Source organism: Chiroxiphia lanceolata, chromosome 3 (genome assembly GCF_009829145.1).
Source record: "Chiroxiphia lanceolata isolate bChiLan1 chromosome 3, bChiLan1.pri, whole genome shotgun sequence".
Lineage (NCBI taxonomy): Eukaryota > Metazoa > Chordata > Aves > Passeriformes > Pipridae > Chiroxiphia > Chiroxiphia lanceolata.
Window position 1 is genome coordinate 67,232,990 of NC_045639.1, and position 21,294 is coordinate 67,254,283.

Genomic DNA, 21,294 nt, shown 5'->3' on the forward strand with positions numbered 1-21,294 from the left:
TAGTAGTTACATTCTGATTACTTTGAGAAATGAAGCCGAAGAGGGATCACCTACACACATATGCAGTGTTTTAAAACTGTCTCTCTGTACCTACATGTTGTAATGACCAACAAGTTTAAGAAAGCATCCCCAAGGGATGCACTCCAAAAGATGTATTGATATTCCTAACCATTTTTATAGTCCTCTACAGATTATTTTGATATACAGGAGGATACAAAACTAACAGTCCAGTCAGCTTCAAAACATAGAGAATACAGGAAGCTTTTGTAAGTCCTTGTATTTAATAAGACAGTAACTGAAATTCAGAATAAACATTTTCTGTACTAGACTAGCAGAAACAAATGCCAAAGCTTGGGAAAACAGAATTTTAAAAACCCCAGTTTTTGTCAACTTTGTTGCTGGTTTTTATACTTCAAAACACTGTTCTTCAAAAAGAGCCAGGAACATTGCGATACTCATCTTTAAAAGGTTCTCCAAATGCAAACTTCATAAATGACTGAGATGAAGAAGAGAAGAAATCCCGTTGGGAAGAAATGGCAAACCTGAAGCTCGTTTAGTTGTGAGTTTAAACTTTTCCAAAGCACTAGTTTCTTACTCTTAGAAGCTATTTGGCAAGAGGATCTCAGAGGGATGAAGTTACCAGTAAGGAGAGAGAGAACATAGAGATAAAAAGTGATCATGCTTTAAATTACAGTACTATAAAGGACACATATGAAACATTTGTATTCCTGGCTTTTTTTTTTCTTCTGAAGACTTCATTTGAATTCATAGTAATTGAGTGTTAATACAGAGCATTTTCAACATCAGTTTTTGTAGATCAAACAGCTTTTAATAAATTAAATACTACATTTTTAATAATAAAAAGTAAAGACTGTAAAACTAGTTTTTCTTAAAACAAAACATGGATACCCTGAATTGTAAAAACACAAGAGAGAAGAGCTTAACCATTAAAATAATTACCTGATGTTATAATGAGGTTTGCTTCATCTTTAGTGGAAAGTATGAGGTTTCATCAAGATGAGGTTTTCAGACAAAATGTTGCCAAATTTTCACCATTTCAATTGCAATTTCTTATATTTCAGAAAGATTTGTTTAAAACTGTCTGTTCATTATTTAATAAAAATATTAGGAAAAAAGGTCTCTATGGTAGTTCTATACATCCATCTTGCAAAGCAGCTTTCAGTCATTCATTCTTTCCATAGGTCCAAGTGATGCAATGTGCAAAATATCCAATCTGCCACTGCCATGAACTTTTATACAATTATTACAAATTTCTGATTGCATTTGTGCAATAAAGGCTTACTGGAATTTGGCAGCTAAATGCTTCAAAAACCTTATCTATACCTTCAGCCTCAGGATCTTACACTTACTTAGCTGCTTAACAGACCACTCCCCAAAAGAAATAGATTGTGTTCCTTTTGGAAGAGGCAGTAGCAGAATATAACCACATCTGTTTTGCCCTCCAAACACAAGAACTGAAACCTGAGATGCTTCTTATGTGCCTTCCAGACATGTGACATAAATGTAGAGGCAGAAGAAAAGTGCTGTGCTGTAAGGTACAGGGAGCTGGTTAAGCTTTGATGAGCCATCAGCTTGACTGCAGAAACTCAGAACCTGGTTCTCAGACCTTGTTTATAGATTCATTTTCTGTTAAATACAGATTTTAGGGCATATATATCCTTGAAAAAACATCAGAGGCCTGGTCCACATTTGCATAAGCTAGTGCAGAACTCTGCTAAAAATATTTTACCTCACAGGCCATTGTGCAGTCATCTTAAATGTAACTAGGTGCTATCAGTCCTTGAGTATGTTTGCTGAGACTTGGACAGCACTGAAGTACTTTCCTAAACATTAGTATAACTGTGGACAAAACATAATTCCTTTCAGTAGACGTTTTAGATACAGGCTCAAAAATAACTGCAAACCCCAAATGTAGTCGTCTCAATTGTCATCTTTTTTTGCAGTTGTATGGATGTAAGTATTCAAACTAACTTCCCACAACTACTGGACACAAAAAAGCACGTGCATTTGTACATCTGAGGTGTCATACTAGTCCTTCAGGTAACCTAGGAATGAAGGACTCCAAGGACACCATTTTAACAACTTAGGAGAGAGGCTTCTCCCAGGGCTTTGAACAAACAGCGTGAGGCAGTTTTCCATCAGAACTGCTGGATGGTATAGTGGCCCACACTATCTTTTCCAGAGAAGAACGGTTTAAAAATACTGGAATTTTAACTTGCTTTCCTCTCTTGAATTTGCCAAGTCTCAACAGAAACAGATCCGATCCTTTACCTCTATGATTGTTTTCAACTTTTCATTCGCAAAGACCAAGATCCTGAATTCCCATGAGACCATTTAGCCCTAATTGGAAGATTCATAGGTACTATCACTGTGACAGCTTATAATCAAATTCTCTAGAAACTTCAGATTGTTTTCTTAGAGAATATGATCTGAAAGATGATCTAGTAGAAGTTTAAATATTCTAAAGGAGTTTTAGAAAGAATATGACAAAACCATGTCCACTATCCCCATTAAGTTTGTAAAACAGATCTTCCTTTGTCAATTCAAAAGTTTGTCTTATCTTTATTTGGCATTTTTGATCTTTACAAACTGGTAAAGGTATTAAAATTATCCTATACCATTACTAAATAGTTTTTAAGGTTGACCAGAGAGTATTTCACACTTCAAATAAATTCTGTTCATGCTCCTGCCAGGTCTGTTTTCCAGCAGTGTTGACAATTCCTATGTGACTAGCCTAAATATATTTTCCCTTAAAGTACCTGCAAGCTATTGGGGCACAAACAAAAACCCCTGTTCTAAACAACATGAGTGTCTCAAGGATATAGAATTGCATGAAGGCCTCAGAAGGAGAAGTCTGCCAGGAACTTAGCATAGTTCACATAAACATCCTGTGGTCATCAGCACAGCCAAAGGTGGAATCCAACTCTGAAGCCCAATACAAATTATGTACACAGAACATACCAGAAAAGATCTGGATTTAGACAGGTTTAAAAAGGAACCAGGAGGCAAATATTCTAGCATGTTAATTTTACTTTCACGTACTAATACGTAGGCAAGCAAATACATCCCACCACAGGTCTATAGACACAGGAGGTCTATTTTCTGAAACAATAAGCTCTCTCTGAATGACCGAATATGCATTCTTGGTGACCTAATATTTCAACAGAAAAATAGTGTTATGTTTATGTTCTGAAAAAAGGACAGCGTCTAAAGATGCTCAGCTTTATATAAAAGTATTTCAATCTGGTAAATGAAAGGAATTCAATCAAAAAATAAAATTCAAAATCTCATTCCTCTAACTTCTACTGAATTTGCAGATAAGATCTTCTGTATATAAGGCTTCTTTTTGATTCTACTACATCTAAATCTAGTACTGAAGTTTATTTTCATTCTTTGCAAAAACATGAAGTACCTTTAAAAAAAAGAAAAGCTAGCATGCAGAATGAGATTGAAAATATAAAGATAGATTTTTGCTTTGTTTACAGTGCAGAAGTAGATAACCAGATACTAATTGGATAAGCCATGCAATGGCAATAGTGATTGAATTGACTCTACCAGATTTAATGCTAAATGTTGTGATGAAACTAGCATAGATATCATATCAAGTAACAGCATTCATTTCAGCTATAGCTTCCCAGATTCTGCAATTTTTTTTAGAGCAATCTTTATTCCCTAATGTTAAAAAGTCCTCACCTAGTCATCACTATTTTTTTCCTCTGCAGACAAATAGTTATACTAGCTCTCACATTGGAATCTACAGCTTGTTGGTGGATAACCCAGAGGTTCTACAAGAATTCATCAAGGGAGAGGTTGCATGAGATACCATATAATTGAGACTCCACATCATAATTTGGACTATGTAACACAGAAAATTACTCTTTCCCTTCTTATCCCATTTTCTATCCCACTTTTACTTTTGTATGCAGCAGAAATACATTAGGCTCTTATCCATTAACTCTGTGGGGATTCTTGCTTCTCTCTCACCATCAATGGGTGCAGAAATCACCTAACATCACCTCCAGTAGGAGTTCAGTTTTCAGTTTAGTTTTTTCACCATTTACTGCAGTAACAGCAGGGTCAGTGAGTGGAGACAGAATGAAGTTTGGTCAGGTCATCTATCATGAGTTTAGGAGTCCCTATCCTTCCAGGTATCTGCATATTTTTTTGTATCAGTAGTTTGGGAAGTATCTATCTGCTCCACTCCATATGAGCCACTTTTATATAACTAACTTTCAATTTTCAAAGCTTTGAACGTGAAAGCTTAATAGTTAAAGTACATAAAAAAAGATCACACTTCACATTCATGTGATTTTCCTCCTACAAAATGCAGGAGGCATTGAGGTTTGTGTTTTGAGTCAGGTAATGTGGCAAGTGTCACCTATAAAACTTTGTATCCCAGATGCATTTTCTGTAATAAGAAAAGCTGCCACTGCATTAGCACTTTATTAAAAGCAAGTAATTATGAGTAACTGAAATGAAAACTAGTCCTGTTAATAATCCTCAGGAACAATTAGGCTCCATGGACTCAAGCTTATTTTGCATAAGTGAGAGAGTATAAAAGATCTATATAGACTCATAGAATTGTTTAGTTTTCAAAAGACTTCTAAGATCATCGAGTCCAACCATTAACTCAGCTCTGCCAAGTCCACCACTAAATCTAAGCACCATGTCCATACGTCTTTTAAATACCTCCAGGAGTGGTGACTCAACTCCTTCCCTGGGCAGCCTGTTCCAATGCTTGACAACCCTTTCAATTAAGAAATTTTTCCTAATATCTGATCTAAATCTCCTTTGGTTCAACTTGAGGCCATTTCCTCTTGTCGTATAACTTTTTACTTGGGAAGACACTGGAACTCGCTTCAGTGCAACTTCTTTTCAGGTAGTTGTAGGGAGCAATAGAGTCCCCCTGAGCCTCCTTTTCTCCAGGCTAAACAACTCCAGTTTCCTCAGCTACTCCTCATAGGACTTGCACCCACCATATGCACATGCACTCACCAAAAGAATTTTCCTAATTTTCAATTTAAATAAATTAAAACAAACCAGCAATATTTAAAATGCCAGACTTAATAAAACAAACAAATATCTTCTTTTTAAAGTGAACTCAGACAACTTTTATTTGTTCTGGTTGTAAAAGTCTGGATTTTTTCCCCCTCCACCTTTGGCACCTGTTTTTAAACATGGTCATTTAAAAACAACTCTTGTGCCAATTGTCCAAACCACAGCAGGTAGTACAGTCGATGAATGAGACTATTCAGTAGCCTGACTACATGCTCCAGTGGGTACACTTGAAAAAGCAGCTCAATTACACCTATTTTTCACCAACTGTTTGGAAGATTCCCCTAATTATGGGATACTGAAGGAAGCTGCATGAACTTTTTCACCTTTGGGAAAGTAGGAGTGGTTCCCACCCTTATTTTACCATAGTTTCTACTTTATTCACTGTGGTCCAGGAGAGTCTGACAGAAACCTGGAGTTCAGCAGGCACAGAGGTAGAACAAGATATTAAATAATCTAATAAAAATCAGAGGAAAAAAAGAAACAGGAATTAAAAAAAAAAACAACATACAAATAGTCCTCCCTGGGAAAATATGACTATTAAGCATTTTTACGTTTTTATGTGAATGTTCTTTTTAAACAAGAACATCAAAAACTTATTAAAATAGGGAGAACACTTGCAGTAATTTTTAAAGACAAATTATTTGTTTCATGTGGTTAAAAATCATTTAACACATCCTGTGAAATGATACGGACCTACAGAAAACAAGCCTCCCTCCTTCCATCAATCCCAGGAATGTCCGATTGCATTTTAATCCAAATCAAATTCTTACAGAAAAGCTTCATAAACCTTTGTACTGATACAACTGGGAGTACAGTCAATATCAGTCAAAAGGCTGAAAATGAGCAATTCCAGCTAGTTTAAGGTCCCTTAAAATTTTATTTTCCTAAATTCTGCAGAAAGTTAACTGAATACTTCCGCTTTTCCTCCCCATGCAAGTCCTGCCAAATGCAAGTCCTGCTGTCACCTGCACGTTTAAACTTTTATATAGAACTAGTGAAAACACAAAACTTTATATATTTAAACACACTACTTAATCAGAAAAGCATTTGTGGGAGAAAAGATGAATATTATTATATAAAACCAGCTTTGTGTTTTCACTATCTTGAAACATATTAGCTTTCAATTAAAGCCACACCTCTGACATGAGTTTCAAACTAACGCATTCATTTGAACAATACTTGCTGGTTTTACTTTCAGGAGCAAGGGAGGGAAGAATAAAAATACAGGAGAAATAAGGTCAGGCCAGCAGCATACCCAAGGTACTGGAAAATATCTTTTTTAGCACCAATACTTCTGTTTGGTATCTTTTACCCTATTACCAGAAATTCTCTAAGATAGGTGAAGATTATCCTAGCTTTATACAAGCATAATGAATGTGGCCATAAACAACGCAATGTTGTTAGAAAGCATTCATCAGTAATGCTATCTGACTGAGGATTATATCACCAGAAATTCACGTCAGTGTCAAAGCTGTCTCTATAAACTATGTGGAATACATCTCCTTTTGAGGTTTCAGCATGGTTATTCAGTGTCTCTGCAAATTAACTCAGCCAGAATACAACTACAAATATTTAACTGGGTGTCATCTATTTAAATATACTGCTATACTAAATAGAGCTCTTGTGATCAACAGTTACCTGAGCTGAACAGAACAAACTGGTCAGCAGTCAGTTTTGCAGTGCCAGAATAAATACAGACCATCTTTCCATTACTACTTTAAAGGAGGACATTTATTCAACCACAATTACAAGTGTTAAAAGTGTAAGGACTTTAAATCTATAAAAAGACTAGTACAGGACTGCAGGAGTAAGAGTTTGTTTTGGTTTAAAGAGAATTCTTTATTATATCTCCAAATACGTAGGACTGCACAGCCCTGCAGATTACGTCAACAAGCCTCTTAATTACGAAAGACGACATGCATTCTGAAACTCAAAAGAAATCTTATTTATTTTTCAATTAGCAAGGTAAATATTTTCTTCATCAAGATGTTTTCTAGTCCTGTGCAGTCCAAGCAGCTAGTGTTGGAACAGAAAGTGCCCTCCATATAAAGTTATAATATATATGAAACAAACAACAACAAAAACAAACAAACAAAAAACCACTCAGATTTCCCACAGCTATGGAGTTAACAAATTTTCCTGCTTCCAGTTTCTTTGGCTTCATTCAACTGCGAGCAATAAGAAGCTGAAACCCCTCTGTATTAGTTTTCCCCATCAGGTACAGTGGAACACTTTGTTCCTCTGTACTCCCATTGAGGGCTTACCTGGCTGCTATCGTGGGAGCATGAAAAGACTTCACTATTGTGTGACAGAAAGGGAGAGAGGACAGTTTTAAATCATGGAGCTGAAATGATTTAGGAGTTTCCAGAGTGTCATAGAACACACCACAAACTAGGAAAGCCAATTATTCCTTTAATTTCATGGCAGGCTTTCAAACTTCTTGTGGAAATTCTTAAGCACCTTTCTTTGAAAGCTTAAAATTGGAGACTGGATAATTCATTTACCAGAGATGGTGCTAGAAGCAACTACTGCAAGGACCTAGCCTAACCTTTTCTGGAGTTTTGCTTCTCAGCTTTCTTTTTTTCTGAGGGGTGCATGAGAAGGACTGGTGCTTGTTTTATTACAATTTATGTTTAATTAAGATGTTCCTCACTTTTCCCTTGTAAGCAGTTGCTCATTATTGGACTCATTCAAGCCACTTTTGAGTAACTTGCAGGATTGTGGTGAAATTCAGTTTCCATTTCCCAAGTCATGGTGTCATTTCCATGGTACACGTTTTCACTGACTGTGGGAGTAAGACACCAAAGCAACAAGGGGTTTTGGAAAGCATGTGTAAGTGCATGCTTTCCAACAACATTCAACAACAATCTGAATATCCATTCATCAAATAAGATAAAATACTGCAGACTGCTGCCAATGGCATTAGAGGCTTTGATTCAGTACCTAATTCATGTGATGCAGAGAGACTCAAAATAGATCATTTTATTGCAGTTAGGCTCAGGGCTTCAGCTATATCTCATCGCCATAACATGTACCATAACTACCTTCACATGGAAAGATGCAGCCAATACACAACTAAAAAGCAAGATCTGGAGTAGTGGAATGGATTAAATTTTATTCCTGACTATTATGGTTGTGGGACAGGAGGGAGCAAAGACACCTCAATGTGTAAGCAAAGACAACTTTCTAAATGCATAGCTATAAAACAAAAGCATCTGAAGGTTTGTATTTTGAAAACAGGTTTGCAAATAACCTTGTTTAAAATGTGCTGTTACTGTAAATAGATACACACAAGTATGTCTATTGTATGTATTTTTGCATGTGCAAATACATACCGAAGCACACCTTTCATATGCACACTTAGAGCTAAATGCATGTTAGTGCTCTGCCAGTAGGAAATATCCACAGCAACAAGGAAAACATACAAAATCAGTGAACTCCAATTCTGCCTCAGTTTCCCACACCCACAAAAAACAAAACCTCAAACCAAAGAAGTGGCATAAGATAGCACAATAGGGTGGAGCTCAGGTTAATCACAAGGACAACGGGTTTGCCTGTATATACCTTTTGACCCCACAATCATCCCTATTTACGCAGGGACACACAGAGATTATTCACCTTCCTGCCCAGAAGGAGCCAAGCAGGAAGCGAGGCTGTTGGTCAAATATCAATGCACATTATTGATGCTTTTGTAACATAAGTGTGCCTGCTTTGGGGGTATTTATGAATTAGGTGACAAAGTAGCATGAAACTGTGTGTGCACAAAACTGTTGCCTGCTGTTCTTAACTTTCTTAACCAAATATTGTCAAATTAGCAACAACCACACTTCCCACTGAGGGTTGTATATTTAAATGCTTTAAAAAAATCAAAAGCTATTTTTGGATTTATATGAACCAAAAAAAGGTCTGTAGTTGCGTTTCTTCAAGGAGGAAATAAACTTTATGCCCATATATTTGCTACTTCTGTCAAAAGATAGCAATCCAGTCATTACTGGACTCTCATGTGAGTTTATAGAGACTAATTTTTTAAATAAAGCAACTTGAGAAGTTACACAAAAAACCTGAGGACAGAGCTTCCTTGTCCAGAAGACCAAAAGGAACTGAATACAAATATGGGGAGTAGAAACGCCACCTCAGACACATGCAAACATTCTCTGAAAATCACTGACTGGGTGATCAGGCATGCAAGCTTATTGGAGAAACTAGGCTTCAGTTGGAAGACCCCTGCAGCAGAAAGGGTTTATTTACAAAAATAGAACATAATGTTGTTTAGAGGATGGCTAGGAAGAAGAATAGAAGAAAAGAACCGTTCAACAATACTTTAAATAAATGATTACAACAGTCTAAGTTAAAACATTAATCCAGTCCTCTAGTAAGCAAAGGTATTAGCTCAATTGTAAGCAGAACAGACTTGATGGTCCATTGGTCTCTTTCAGTACAGTAACCTGTGTTCTAGGATATTTGCCATAATACATAAAAGCCAAAAAAGTTGAAGAGTGTGGAATTAAACAAAGACACAAAGCAGGTAAAAATCAGCCCACGTTAACCTGCCATTCCACAGGGTGGCCACATAGTTCATGGCCACCAGCTCAGTCTTTTGGTTGGAATGGTAACAGTGTCCCTTCTGTACCTACCTTGCATGAGAACTGACAGTAGTAACTCACATTATTTATTAGCATTCCTATAACTCCTACACGACTGAATATCATATATCAATATAAAAGAATTCTGCAACTGGCAAAGGAGTTTTAATACACAGATAATTCACATGGAAGCATTTTTGCTAAAAGAATAGTGCACTATATATCGAGTTCTACAGTTTCATCCTAAATCAGAAAAGTTTGTTTCTTGTCTCTTACTTTGTCCTTCAATTTTAAATGACATTTCAGAGTCACAAATAATTCAGGGACTGAAAGTTACTGCCTATTTAGTACTGAACATTAATAAAGTGATGCAGAAACACTGTAAGATTTATTCAAAATCTGTAAGATTTATTCAAAATAAGAAGTCACAACCTGTGGATACAGTCCATTAAGCAAGACTGGTTTAACAAAATCTCTTGACAGCTAAAACTATTATCAAGTTTGAACCTCCAACAGTAAAAACAGCAGTAGTTTAAATTTACTAAACTGAAACTCCCAAACATTAGCCTATATAACACTTGCAAATTTAAGCAGTATGGTTTTCAGTACATTCATCACAACTGGACACAATGAAGCTCTCATTGTGTAAGGTAAGTTTGCTTTTCAATATTTCATAATACAGAAACATTACATGCATTATCTATGTAGTACTGTACCTCCAGCATCAAAACAGAAGTCTAGAAATATAATGTGAAGAGTCTTCTAAGTCTTCTAAAAAAAAACTACTTAAAAGTAATCAGGTTCTCACACAACTCCCTTAGTAACATCTTAATTGATTTTGAGTTCTCCACTTGTATCCCAGTGAACAATTACTCACATAAGTAATCTCCACAGACTTTAGTAGGGTTACTCCTGAAAGTAACAGCTCACCAAAGTTCAAAATGTATAGATCTTTCCTTAAAACATTTACAGAGAAATTTAAATGATGCACTTCAAATTACCAGCCGTACTTACTAGTTCATGACTTTTCCCAATCACCTTTTCCAAATTACCTTTATCAATTCTAAAAACAGAGGGGCCACAAAATTTTTGAAAAAAACAAGCTATGAGCAATACAATATCATAAACAATAAGAAATCCAAGGAAAGAAGAAGAAGGAAAAACCTAACAAAAAAAACCCCTTTACAGAATCTAGGATGACTGCCCAAAATAGCTCCCCCCCACCCCTAAAAAACACACTTATACACACACAGGTAATTACTGCTTACTGATTTTTGGGGAGGAGCTTATGCCCAGCAGTCACCCAACGAAGGGGAAAACCATATAAATACTCAAGGGTGACACTTGAAATTATCAGCTTCTGCTCACTCACCAGTGGCAGAAGAACTCCTCAAAAGAGGAGAATTGACTGCTCTCTCTTACCACTCTGCATTGGAGCTCCACAGCATTTTGGTATGTTATGATTTCATTTCATTCTCTTTGGTTTTAAAGGTAACTTCTACAGGATACCTGCTTTCTGTCTAGGGAGGGAAGAGGATTGCTATTTAAGGACCAGTGACAGCATCCTCACTGCTACTAGGGCTATTTGGAAGGCTACAGATAAGACCCTGGTTTCAAGCAAGACATTGTGGGATTTTTGCCACTGCTGCTGAAGGACCCAGAACTTCATCCTTCATTTGCAACAGCATTAGACAGAGGCAGTAAGGTCATGGTAGAGTGTCTATGTATTGGCACTGAAAACTTTCTTCATTTCAGGAGTTTTTGATATATGCAACTCCTGGACTTACTTCTGGAGCTCTAATTTAAATAATCACTGTTTCTGCAGACAGTTGTCTTGAATAGACTGGTATTCATGTAAAATTAGTCTTCTTCTCAGAGTGAGACTTGCCTGTAAGCTATCTATACAAGGGCTCTATCATTCAAAGTGATAGCAATACTGATTCCCTTTTTCTTAGAGGATTTTTCACTAGTGAGAGCAGATGGAAATAAGCACAAAATAATGTTACTTTTAATATCAGTATTTAAAAAAAAATCATTTATTCATGCACAAGAAACAGAACTGAACAGCTTTTCTTTATAACAAACTTTTTCTACCCTTTCTAACACAGCACAGATTTGGAAACATGCATTTACAAATATCTTTACTGCTGCTGTTTTGTCTGAACATTGTCCATGGTAGTGATGGATATTTTTCTGAGCGATATCAGAAACAATCCAGCATCAAGGGGCCGCATTTTCTACCATTCAATGTAAAGAGTCAAGGTAAGTTTACTATTTTTTCATAATAAACTAACATAATCATTCCTAGAGGGTCAATACATGAACAAAAGCTCTTTGTTTATACTATTTGCATTCAACTTTCACTAACAGTTTAGGTTTATTAAAATAAGGTTATCACTGAAGAAAGAATTTGCAGTGACTCTGGAGTTGCCTCCTATTGACAAAGATGCACACCTAACAACTAAAGGCATATAGAGCAGAAACAAAATAACAGCTCCAGATATCATCTTCAATAGTGAGAGTAACACAACATGATTGTGTACATAATTATATACAACAGGCTACTCATCTCCTAATTTCTTGATTCAACACTGAAGTTTCTAGCAACAAATCTGTCACCTACAATATTCAAGAAGAACTTCTACATATTTAGTCACGTTATTACTATTTAAAACAGACCTTAAATGTGAATTTAAATTTATATATGATACACATGGGCAAATGAAGACCAGTTTGAAGCCTAGAAAGGCAAAATAAAATGATATATAGTTATGAGATATATATATATATATGATATATAGTATAAATGTGACATAAACATCTACATAATTTTTTTCACGAGTGATTTAAGCTTATACTATAATTATCAGACTAATCTCGTAGTAATATAACAATTCTAGCTTTATTATTAAAAAAAAAAATCTCTTTGTTGCATAAGTCAGTCCTGTGGCAGGTTGCACGTAATACATTACTGCAATGCTATACATTGTACTATCTTATTTTTGGTTATCCTCTCTGTCCTTTTAAGTCAAATGGGTGGCTATACCTAGTGTTTGAAACTATTTGAGTTCTGTTTTATTTTTCCATGCTTAGGTCAAACTCTTTTTTAAAAACTTGAAATCAAAGCTTCTGATCAGTACTGTCTATTCAGAATTGTCATTACTAAAATTAAGAGAACTAAATCTTCCTTGTAAACATCCTGCTTTACCCTCTCCCCCGAGAACAGCATTATTTTCTTACAGACAGCATAGGCTATTAAGAATAGCTTTCATTTTTGCTGTATCCCATCTACTTTTAGTTGTAATAATCACACTTGGGCAGAAATGAGGAAACTGAATGAGGGACTTGGAAAATACCATTTGCAAATAAGCATCTCTTCATCAGAAAAAGGACACAGAACAAATCTGGAGAGCAGAACAGTTGCTGCTGAGGGTATTGCATTCACGTTACCTTCTTTTAGTAGGTTATGTTTCAGAATAACTCTAGTCTAATCCTATGGACTGACTGCTCATGTGCAGCACACACTGAGTCCTAAGAGATTCTGGTCTCATACCAACCAGCTCCAGCCCCCACGGTCCAAGAATCTCTGCAGTAAGAACCAAGTGAAAGCAGCATGGCTGGGAAACTTACCCCCCAGAAGGTTCTTCTGAGCTGCACCAAAATACTGTCACAGTTTCATCCATTGCCTTCAGCACAAGGACTTTCTGGAATCCTAATAGCACTCCCAGATCAAATTTAGGTATATGTACATAAACAGCTACTCTGAGGACCTATTAACTAGAATTCTCACTGAGTTAAAAGCTGCATTTCCTCCCTCTCCCCTCATTAACTTTTCATAGTGCTTTTCCATGACTTTATTCAGAATAATTTACATATTTATACTATCTTAAACTGAAGTACAATATTTACTTGGTTATCCTCTATCATACTTCATTTACTTCTTCTCATAGAGAGTTTTTTTCCCCTCTGTAGAAAACATTTGGAAAGGGGGAAGCCAGCAACAAATTAAGGAAGAATCAGGGAAGACAGGATATGGGGTGAAAGGGGAAATGAATTGTCCTGAACTAAGTTTTCACTTTATAAACTAACACAGTGTAACTAATATGAGTCAAAATTCACATTTAGAATGAGAATGATTATATCAATATCTGAGAAGTGTACAGTGCTGTCCATTTAGGAAAGGTAGCAAAGACTATGTACTAGAACTCAAAAGCAGGAACAGCCTACAGATTTACAGATGTGGGAGTCCAGTCATTCAAAAGTTCTTGACAAATTTTCATTTGGTGAACAAATATCAAAATGGAGGACTGCTATTCTTGAGTATGGAAAACAAGCATCCTACATAGAGTTTTTAGAAGAATTCAAAGACGGAAGATGGTTAGACATCATCATTACTAATCATGGAACTGAAATTTTAGTCTAGGCCCAAACTAAGGGCCAGGACAACATTTAATAGTTCATAAGATTTCTGTCGGCAACCAAAGCCTACTAAATCTTCATTTAATTTGATGAAATTGTTTTAACAGTTTTAAAAATCTTGCTCTTGACAGCTCTCCAGTCAGTCAGAATACACTTTCCTTTTCTTTAGGCATTTAGTGTTACCATTTTTTAAAATTACCAGAACATAATTTTTTAACCAGTAGTTCTTTGGCTTGAAATATTTGAAAAGTCCAAGCTGAAAATAATAGTTGAATTAGGTCTGACTATTCAGCAGTGTTTAAATAAGCCATTATTGCAGGTTATTTTAAAGTCTACATACTTAATTCAATACATTTATAGTGTTTGACTGCACTTACAGAATGTATAACAATTTTGCATCAAGGTATGTGCTGAGACATACAAAAGAGTAGCCAACCAATACTTCAATTTTCTTGGTAAAAATCCCATTTTATTAATGGGTTCAGCAATCCTTTCCTCAGAGGAATTATCATTGTCTTTAGACAGCACAATTAAAATTACAATTTTAATCTAAAAGCAGTACAGATTTGAAACAATATAGCTCCTCATAGAAAACTTCTATAACAACACGAATGCTGACAAAGCCTTTATCATCTTATGCAAAAAAGGCAATACCCACCCACTCTGTGAACCTAGGACTGATATAATTTCATATAAAATATGGTAAAATGCAAGAAAGAGATGCACTCTCAAGCTAAAGTCTGAAGCAATTTGCTACCAAAAAAAAGCACCTTTTTTGCTATCTGTGTGTAGGATTTTAACAACTATCTTGCTTTTTATCGCCTTGAGAAGGATGACAAAGGAAGGTGTTCAAAATAAGGTAATATGCATTTGTGCTGATTTTATGCATCAGCAAAAAAAAAGGCACTCTCTGCACTTTCTTGATAAGAACAATTTCCCTGTCGATGGAGGAAGAAGGCAACCTTGTAGATCCAATAACAAATCAAAATCAAATGTATTTCATATACGTACCACTAGTATTTTTTAAAATACAATATGTACAAAAATAGTTTCCTCCTTCACCTCATTTTTGTTTCAAGACTAGTCACAGATTAGAAAATGCAATTTATTATCTAAGAGACAGCCAAACAGCCATTGCATAAACTTTCATATATGTGTATATATATACACATACATAATATATATATATATATATATACACACATAAACTGCTCTTTTTGTGAGAGATTGAAAGGCAAATTATAGCTGATACAACTGTTGATCAATTATCAACCTTTCCTACATAAGCATTAAACAGAATATGTTGCCATTATAAAAAACAGAATCCAGGCTCTTTTCGTATCCTTCAGTTTTTATTTTAAAATTACTTCTTAAATTAACATTCATCATATGTATGTAATTTTGTTCTATAATGCTGCCAGTTGCTGCAAACTACTAAAGCAGTCTTACAATATCCATATTAAACTTGTATGTCATGTCCCACAAATCAACATCCTAATTCCAATGTGAAACTGCAGACTCATCCAAAACATGCAGAAAACTAAGCAGTGAGCTTGTTTGTTTCTTTCTCTGTTTGTGACATTTGGTTAAGTGGCTCCACCTGCTGTTTTGATAACTAAGAAAATGAAGTATTATTAAAAAACAAACCAGTGCCAGAATTCTGACAGCAGTAAAAGAAATTATCAGTTGTGATGTTGCCATTGTGTAAAATTTTTATGACAGACATAAGTTTTTCAGACAGTATTTGAAAATACAACATTACATATTTACAAAAGAACCAGAATCATAGCCTACTTTTGGAAGTAGGGGGCAGAGAAGGACAAAAATCTCACTACTTAAATGTAGCACTAAGTAGTTTCAGAAAAGCTGCTACACCTGCACAGGAAACTTTCTGTGGTTTCATTCATGATGACAAAAGTCTGGTGACCCGCTACACCTGTTCCCTGGTTGTTTGGTTTTTTTTCCCTTACTTAATAGTTTGTATCTGCTTGCACAGCATTTTTTAAGCTCTCTATTTACCCTAAATGTATTTAAGCAATAAAATAAAAAAATAAAAAAAAATTCTAGAGGCTTTGTAGCTCATATTTCCAACAAATTTTCAGTTGTTACTTGTAAGAGCTCTGAAACACTTTTCCTCTGAATGTCAGGTTGTCAGTGACCAACACAGTAGTTGAAATTCAACTTCTACAAAATTCAAGTTAAGTTAACCTTTCATGCATTTCACCACAGTGCTCCATGCCTGCAAATATGTTATAGATGCCCTGCTTGATCTGCTTTCCTCTCTCTCACAGGTGTGCAGGTAAGGGGGGAACAAGGACCCCCTGGTCCCCCAGGCCCTGTTGGACCAAGAGGACAACCAGGTCCTGCAGGAAAGCCAGGGTTTGGAAGTCCGGGTCCCCAAGGTCCCCCTGGTCCCCCAGGACCACCTGGATTCTCTGCAGTCGGAAAGCCAGGTGTGCCAGGTCTACCAGGAAAGCAAGGAGACAGAGGACTAAATGGTGAGAAAGGAGAACCTGGACCTGTTGGACTCCCAGGAGCAAGAGGACCACAAGGACCCCCCGGCACTCCTGGCCCCGCAGGACTGTCTGTTCCTGGCAAGCCAGGACCACAAGGCCCTCCAGGTGCTCAGGGGCCGAGGGGCCCCCCTGGTGAGAAGGGAGAGCCAGGTATCCCTGGTATAAACGGACAAAAGGGAGAAAATGGATTTGGCATTCCAGGCCGCCCAGGTAGCAGGGGTCTTCCAGGCCCACAGGGACCCCGGGGCCCCCCTGGTCCTACTGGAGTAGGGAAACCTGGTGAAAATGGTCTTCCAGGTCAGCCAGGTCTGAAAGGTGACCGAGGTTTTCCAGGTGCACCCGGGGCGGCTGGTCTCCCCGGTCCCCAGGGTCTCCCAGGTGAACCTGGAGAAGCTGGCATTGGCAAGCCTGGGCCAATGGGACCACCAGGAGCAGCAGGCATCCCTGGAGCCAAGGGACATCCTGGACCTGCAGGCTTGCCTGGATCCCCAGGTCTTCCAGGTTTTGGAAAGCCAGGATTGCCAGGGATGAAGGGACACAGAGGGCCTGAAGGTCCTCCTGGCCTTCCAGGACTTAAAGGAGACCAAGGCCCAGCTGGTGTGCCAGGAGAACCAGGGCCGGCTGGGCCACCAGGGAACATGGGCCCTCATGGACTCAAAGGTTTGCCCGGTGAGAATGGCCTCCCTGGGCCCAAAGGTGACATGGGCCCTGCAGGCCTCCCAGGATTCCCAGGGGCCAAGGGGGAACGAGGCTTACCAGGGGCAGAGGGAAAACCAGGATATCCAGGTGAGCAGGGTCTTGCTGGTCCTAAGGGACAGCCGGGTCTCCCAGGTCCAAAAGGTGACATTGGCCATGCCGGGCTACCTGGATTGCCTGGTCCAATGGGTCCACAAGGAGCCAAGGGAGTGCCAGGGATCAATGGAGAACCAGGCCCCAGAGGGCCTTCAGGAATACCTGGGATCAGAGGTCCCATTGGCCCCCCTGGTGTTCCAGGAACCCCTGGTGCGAAGGGTGAGCCAGGAGCACCAGGACTGCCAGGCCCAGCAGGTATCTCCACAAAAGGCTTAAGCGGACCCATGGGACCACCTGGACCCCCTGGGCCTAAAGGCAGCACTGGCGAGCCTGGCTTGCCAGGCCCCCCAGGGCCTCCCGGTCCCCCCGGCCAAGCTGTAATCCCACAGATGCCCGAAGGCTACGTTAAAGCAGGAGAGTCTCGGGAGCTATCAGGAATATCTTTCATAAAGGGAGGAGTGAACCAAGCTCTTACAGGGATGCCAGTGTCTGCTTTCAGTGTCATCCTCTCAAAAGCCTACCCTGCGGCAACAGTCCCCATCAAATTTGATAAAATCTTGTACAATAGGCAGCAACACTACGACCCCAGAACAGGAATCTTCACCTGCAGGACCCCTGGACTGTACTATTTCTCCTACCATGTACATGCAAAGGGAACAAACGTTTGGGTCGCACTCTACAAAAATGGTTCCCCCATCATGTACACCTATGATGAGTACAAGAAAGGATACCTTGACCAAGCTTCTGGCAGTGCTGTCATTGATCTCATGGAGAATGACCAAGTATGGCTCCAACTGCCCAATTCAGAATCCAATGGTCTCTACTCCTCTGACTATGTTCACTCTTCTTTCTCAGGTTTCCTGTTTGCTCATATCTAAAAACATACCACTTAGCCTGTCCTGACACACTCTCCTTCAGACCATTGTAACTGGGTGCCGATTTGATTTATCATTAGCACTTTGTTGCAACTTCAATGTTGCAACAGTAAGAGGAGGGAGTGAGGAAGTGGAGAGTGGTTCAAACCTGGTAGAATAATATTGTATGTTTTTAGACATTTGTCATAAAAAAATTGTTTCAAATGATGATCAATTGTCTGACTAAATGCAACATTAAAATTTATGAATTAATATAATGCACTAGCCTCTCTTTTTTCTTTTCTTTTACAAGGAAAATCAGAATTTGTAACTATCACTTCTCTAACACATAAAGAATTCTAGATCATACTTCACTACACTTGAATTAACTGAAGGTATTTTATTCAAAGTAAATGGTCTCAAATACACTGCAGTCATCACAACAGCTGAATAATATACTTCAGGAACATTCTGTGGCCAGCTTCATCTTTAAGCTATCAAACGGGACTCAAGAATAACAACTCTAATATAGTGCACATCATGTCACAGTTTTCATTTAATTACACTGTTCTTATTAATGAATAAGTACCTCGGGGAAAGGTAGATTTACAAATTATTACATGTTACTGGAGATCTAAGACTTTCGCAATACGAAAAAGCAACCAGATTGAAACCTTTAAATCCACTTAGCTTTCTTTGATATACATTGCTGCAACAAACTAGTTCAATATTTTTACATCTCCTAATATTCTGTAAAAGTAGAATATTCAGAGTACTGCAAAATAACTCTCACAAAATCCAAATATTAAGAACATATCTTCACAAGCATGCAGACACTTACAAAATCAAAGCAGATTTACCACCCCAAAATTGGAGATAATCCTTGCCCTGAATTTCCCTGAACTGTTAATTCCTTTAAAAAACAATAGTGTGGGGAATATATTTTACTTATTTGGTAAATTTATCAGACGATGGCAGTAATTAGTCAGTAGACATAACCATATTTACCATATCTACATACACTCATGTCTCATAAACATTAGACAGTTCATTAATGTGTTATGGTACTTCATAAAGAGTATATGGCATAAAGTAAGTTAGTTTATAAATTATGAAACCATTATAATTTGGTCGCACATTTCTTCCAATTACCAGTTACCATTCACATGCTTTAAAAGTATCATATACATCAAAACCTTATGAACTCTTAAAACTACTACAGTTAGCTTTGTTTTTTTAAACAGAAGCTTTTAATCACCTGCACTAACAGTATGTAGGCCTGTGCTTAAAAATTTTGTGATATTACTATTTCTCCATGAAAGAAGAACTTGAAGCTTGTTATGTTGTGTACATTTGAAATCAGCAATTTCCTAAGTACTTGACAATATGCTGGGATTAATAAAAAAAGTTAAGATAACTTTTGCTTGATCCATCACTAGCAAAGCTATATAATGTTTTGGAAATTCTAAAGACCTACCAAAAAAGTAACTTGAAGAATTTTTTTTTCTCCTCTTTTTAAGTGCTGCCGGATAAGGAAGACTGTGGTTTAGGTTATACTGTAGTAAAATAATAAATGCTTGAATAAAGAATGCAACATGACATCTACTTATTTTAGCAGTCAAGGGGGCGTAGGCAAGCAAATTAGTCCTACTATTATAAACACTACACACAAATGTTTGTGTGGAAATAATACAAAGAACAGTATGACAATTTATAAATTGTAACCATGCAACACTTTTCTTTCAAGTCAAAACAAAGCTCCAGACACTGGAGTCTGAATAGTCTATTCCCACTTTTCTAGTTTAATGTTTTAGGCCAAATATTAGTTACAGATCTCTTAAGAATAATCTGTTTTTTGCACTAAAAATGTTTTCCTGTGCAGCCACTCACATTAGTTCAACAGCCCTTTCCAGTATTTTAACAGAGCATGTGTTACTGCCATACATTCCACCAATGTGGAACTTTTGTTTCAGAAACAAATAGAGGGACGAGTTACAGGAGCTGGAAAATACGACTTAGTAGTTGTGAGGTTTCTGGCTAATTACTTTACATATGAAACATATGCCAAAGAACATGTTTAAAATTGTTGGAAGATGTTCGGTGCTCATCATTACATTAATGTCCTGTGATTCCAATTAACTAACAAGAAACTAGGCCCAGACAATATTCTTAAAAGCACAGTTTACTAACCCTTATCATCCATCCACTTTAAATCAGGTTTTGTCCTTTAACATCTTTGTTCCTTGAACACATAGGATTTCAAATAAGTCTACAGTTTGGTACCATATGCCCGTTCTTTTTAAGACTTTTCATAATCGCTCAGATGTTGCGTCATTAAGACAGAAATTCTTAAAACTGAAAAGCTAGAGACTATACAGCAAATTGTGGCACAAGCAGAACTTATACTTTGATTTTAGATTTGTATTCTCAATTTAGAGGGTTCCTTGAGAAGGTCTGTAAGATCTCTTCTCTGTGGTGATCAGTGACAGGACCAGAGGGTATGGCCTGAAGTTGTGTTGGGGAGGTTTAGGTTGAATATTAGAAAAGGGTTCTTTACCCAGAGGCTGTTTGGGCACTGGAACAAGCTCCCCAGGGAAGTGGTTAGAGCACTAAGCCTCACAGTGTTCAAGAAGCATTTGGACAATTCTCTCAGGCACATGGTGTGAGTCTTGGGGATGGTCCTGTGCAGGGCCAGGAGTTGGACTCAATGATCCTTGTGGGTCCCTTCCAACATGGCAGATTCTGTGAAGACTTTTCAGTTTGAGTTTAATATTTTCTCCACATGAAGATCAGCAATCTACCTAAAGATAAAGCCCTTCCAGAAACCTCATCTCTTCTGGATCATGGGCAGTAGAGGAAAGAAAATCCAACATGAGATTAAAATGAAGACATAAGAGCCTGTAATAGTACAAAAATCACTTCCAAAGAAGTACTGAAATTCCTGAAGCTTTAAGTTGTCGAAAACATGAAGTAACCAAACAAACCCTTCTGTATTTAGCTGGAAAGCACAGCAAAGAAATGCAATAAGTTTATTTGCTTCTTTGCTACAGT

At 37.5% G+C, this 21,294-nt stretch overlaps 1 protein-coding gene across 2 annotated transcripts in view; it reads right to left on the bottom strand.

Moving 5' to 3' along the window:
* Positions 1-21,294, bottom strand: part of NT5DC1 (5'-nucleotidase domain containing 1) — a 138,973-nt gene that overhangs the window by 103,192 nt on the left and 14,487 nt on the right. Inside the window, exon 1 of one of the 2 annotated variants that reach the window (XM_032682473.1) lies at positions 17,354-18,371. The exons of the other annotated variant lie outside the window; for it this stretch is intronic. Coding sequence (XP_032538364.1) covers positions 17,354-17,675 — 322 coding nt within the window. The 5' untranslated portion in view covers positions 17,676-18,371. Of the gene's footprint in view, positions 1-17,353; positions 18,372-21,294 lie in introns of those variants that run through there. 2 annotated transcript variants of the gene reach the window in all.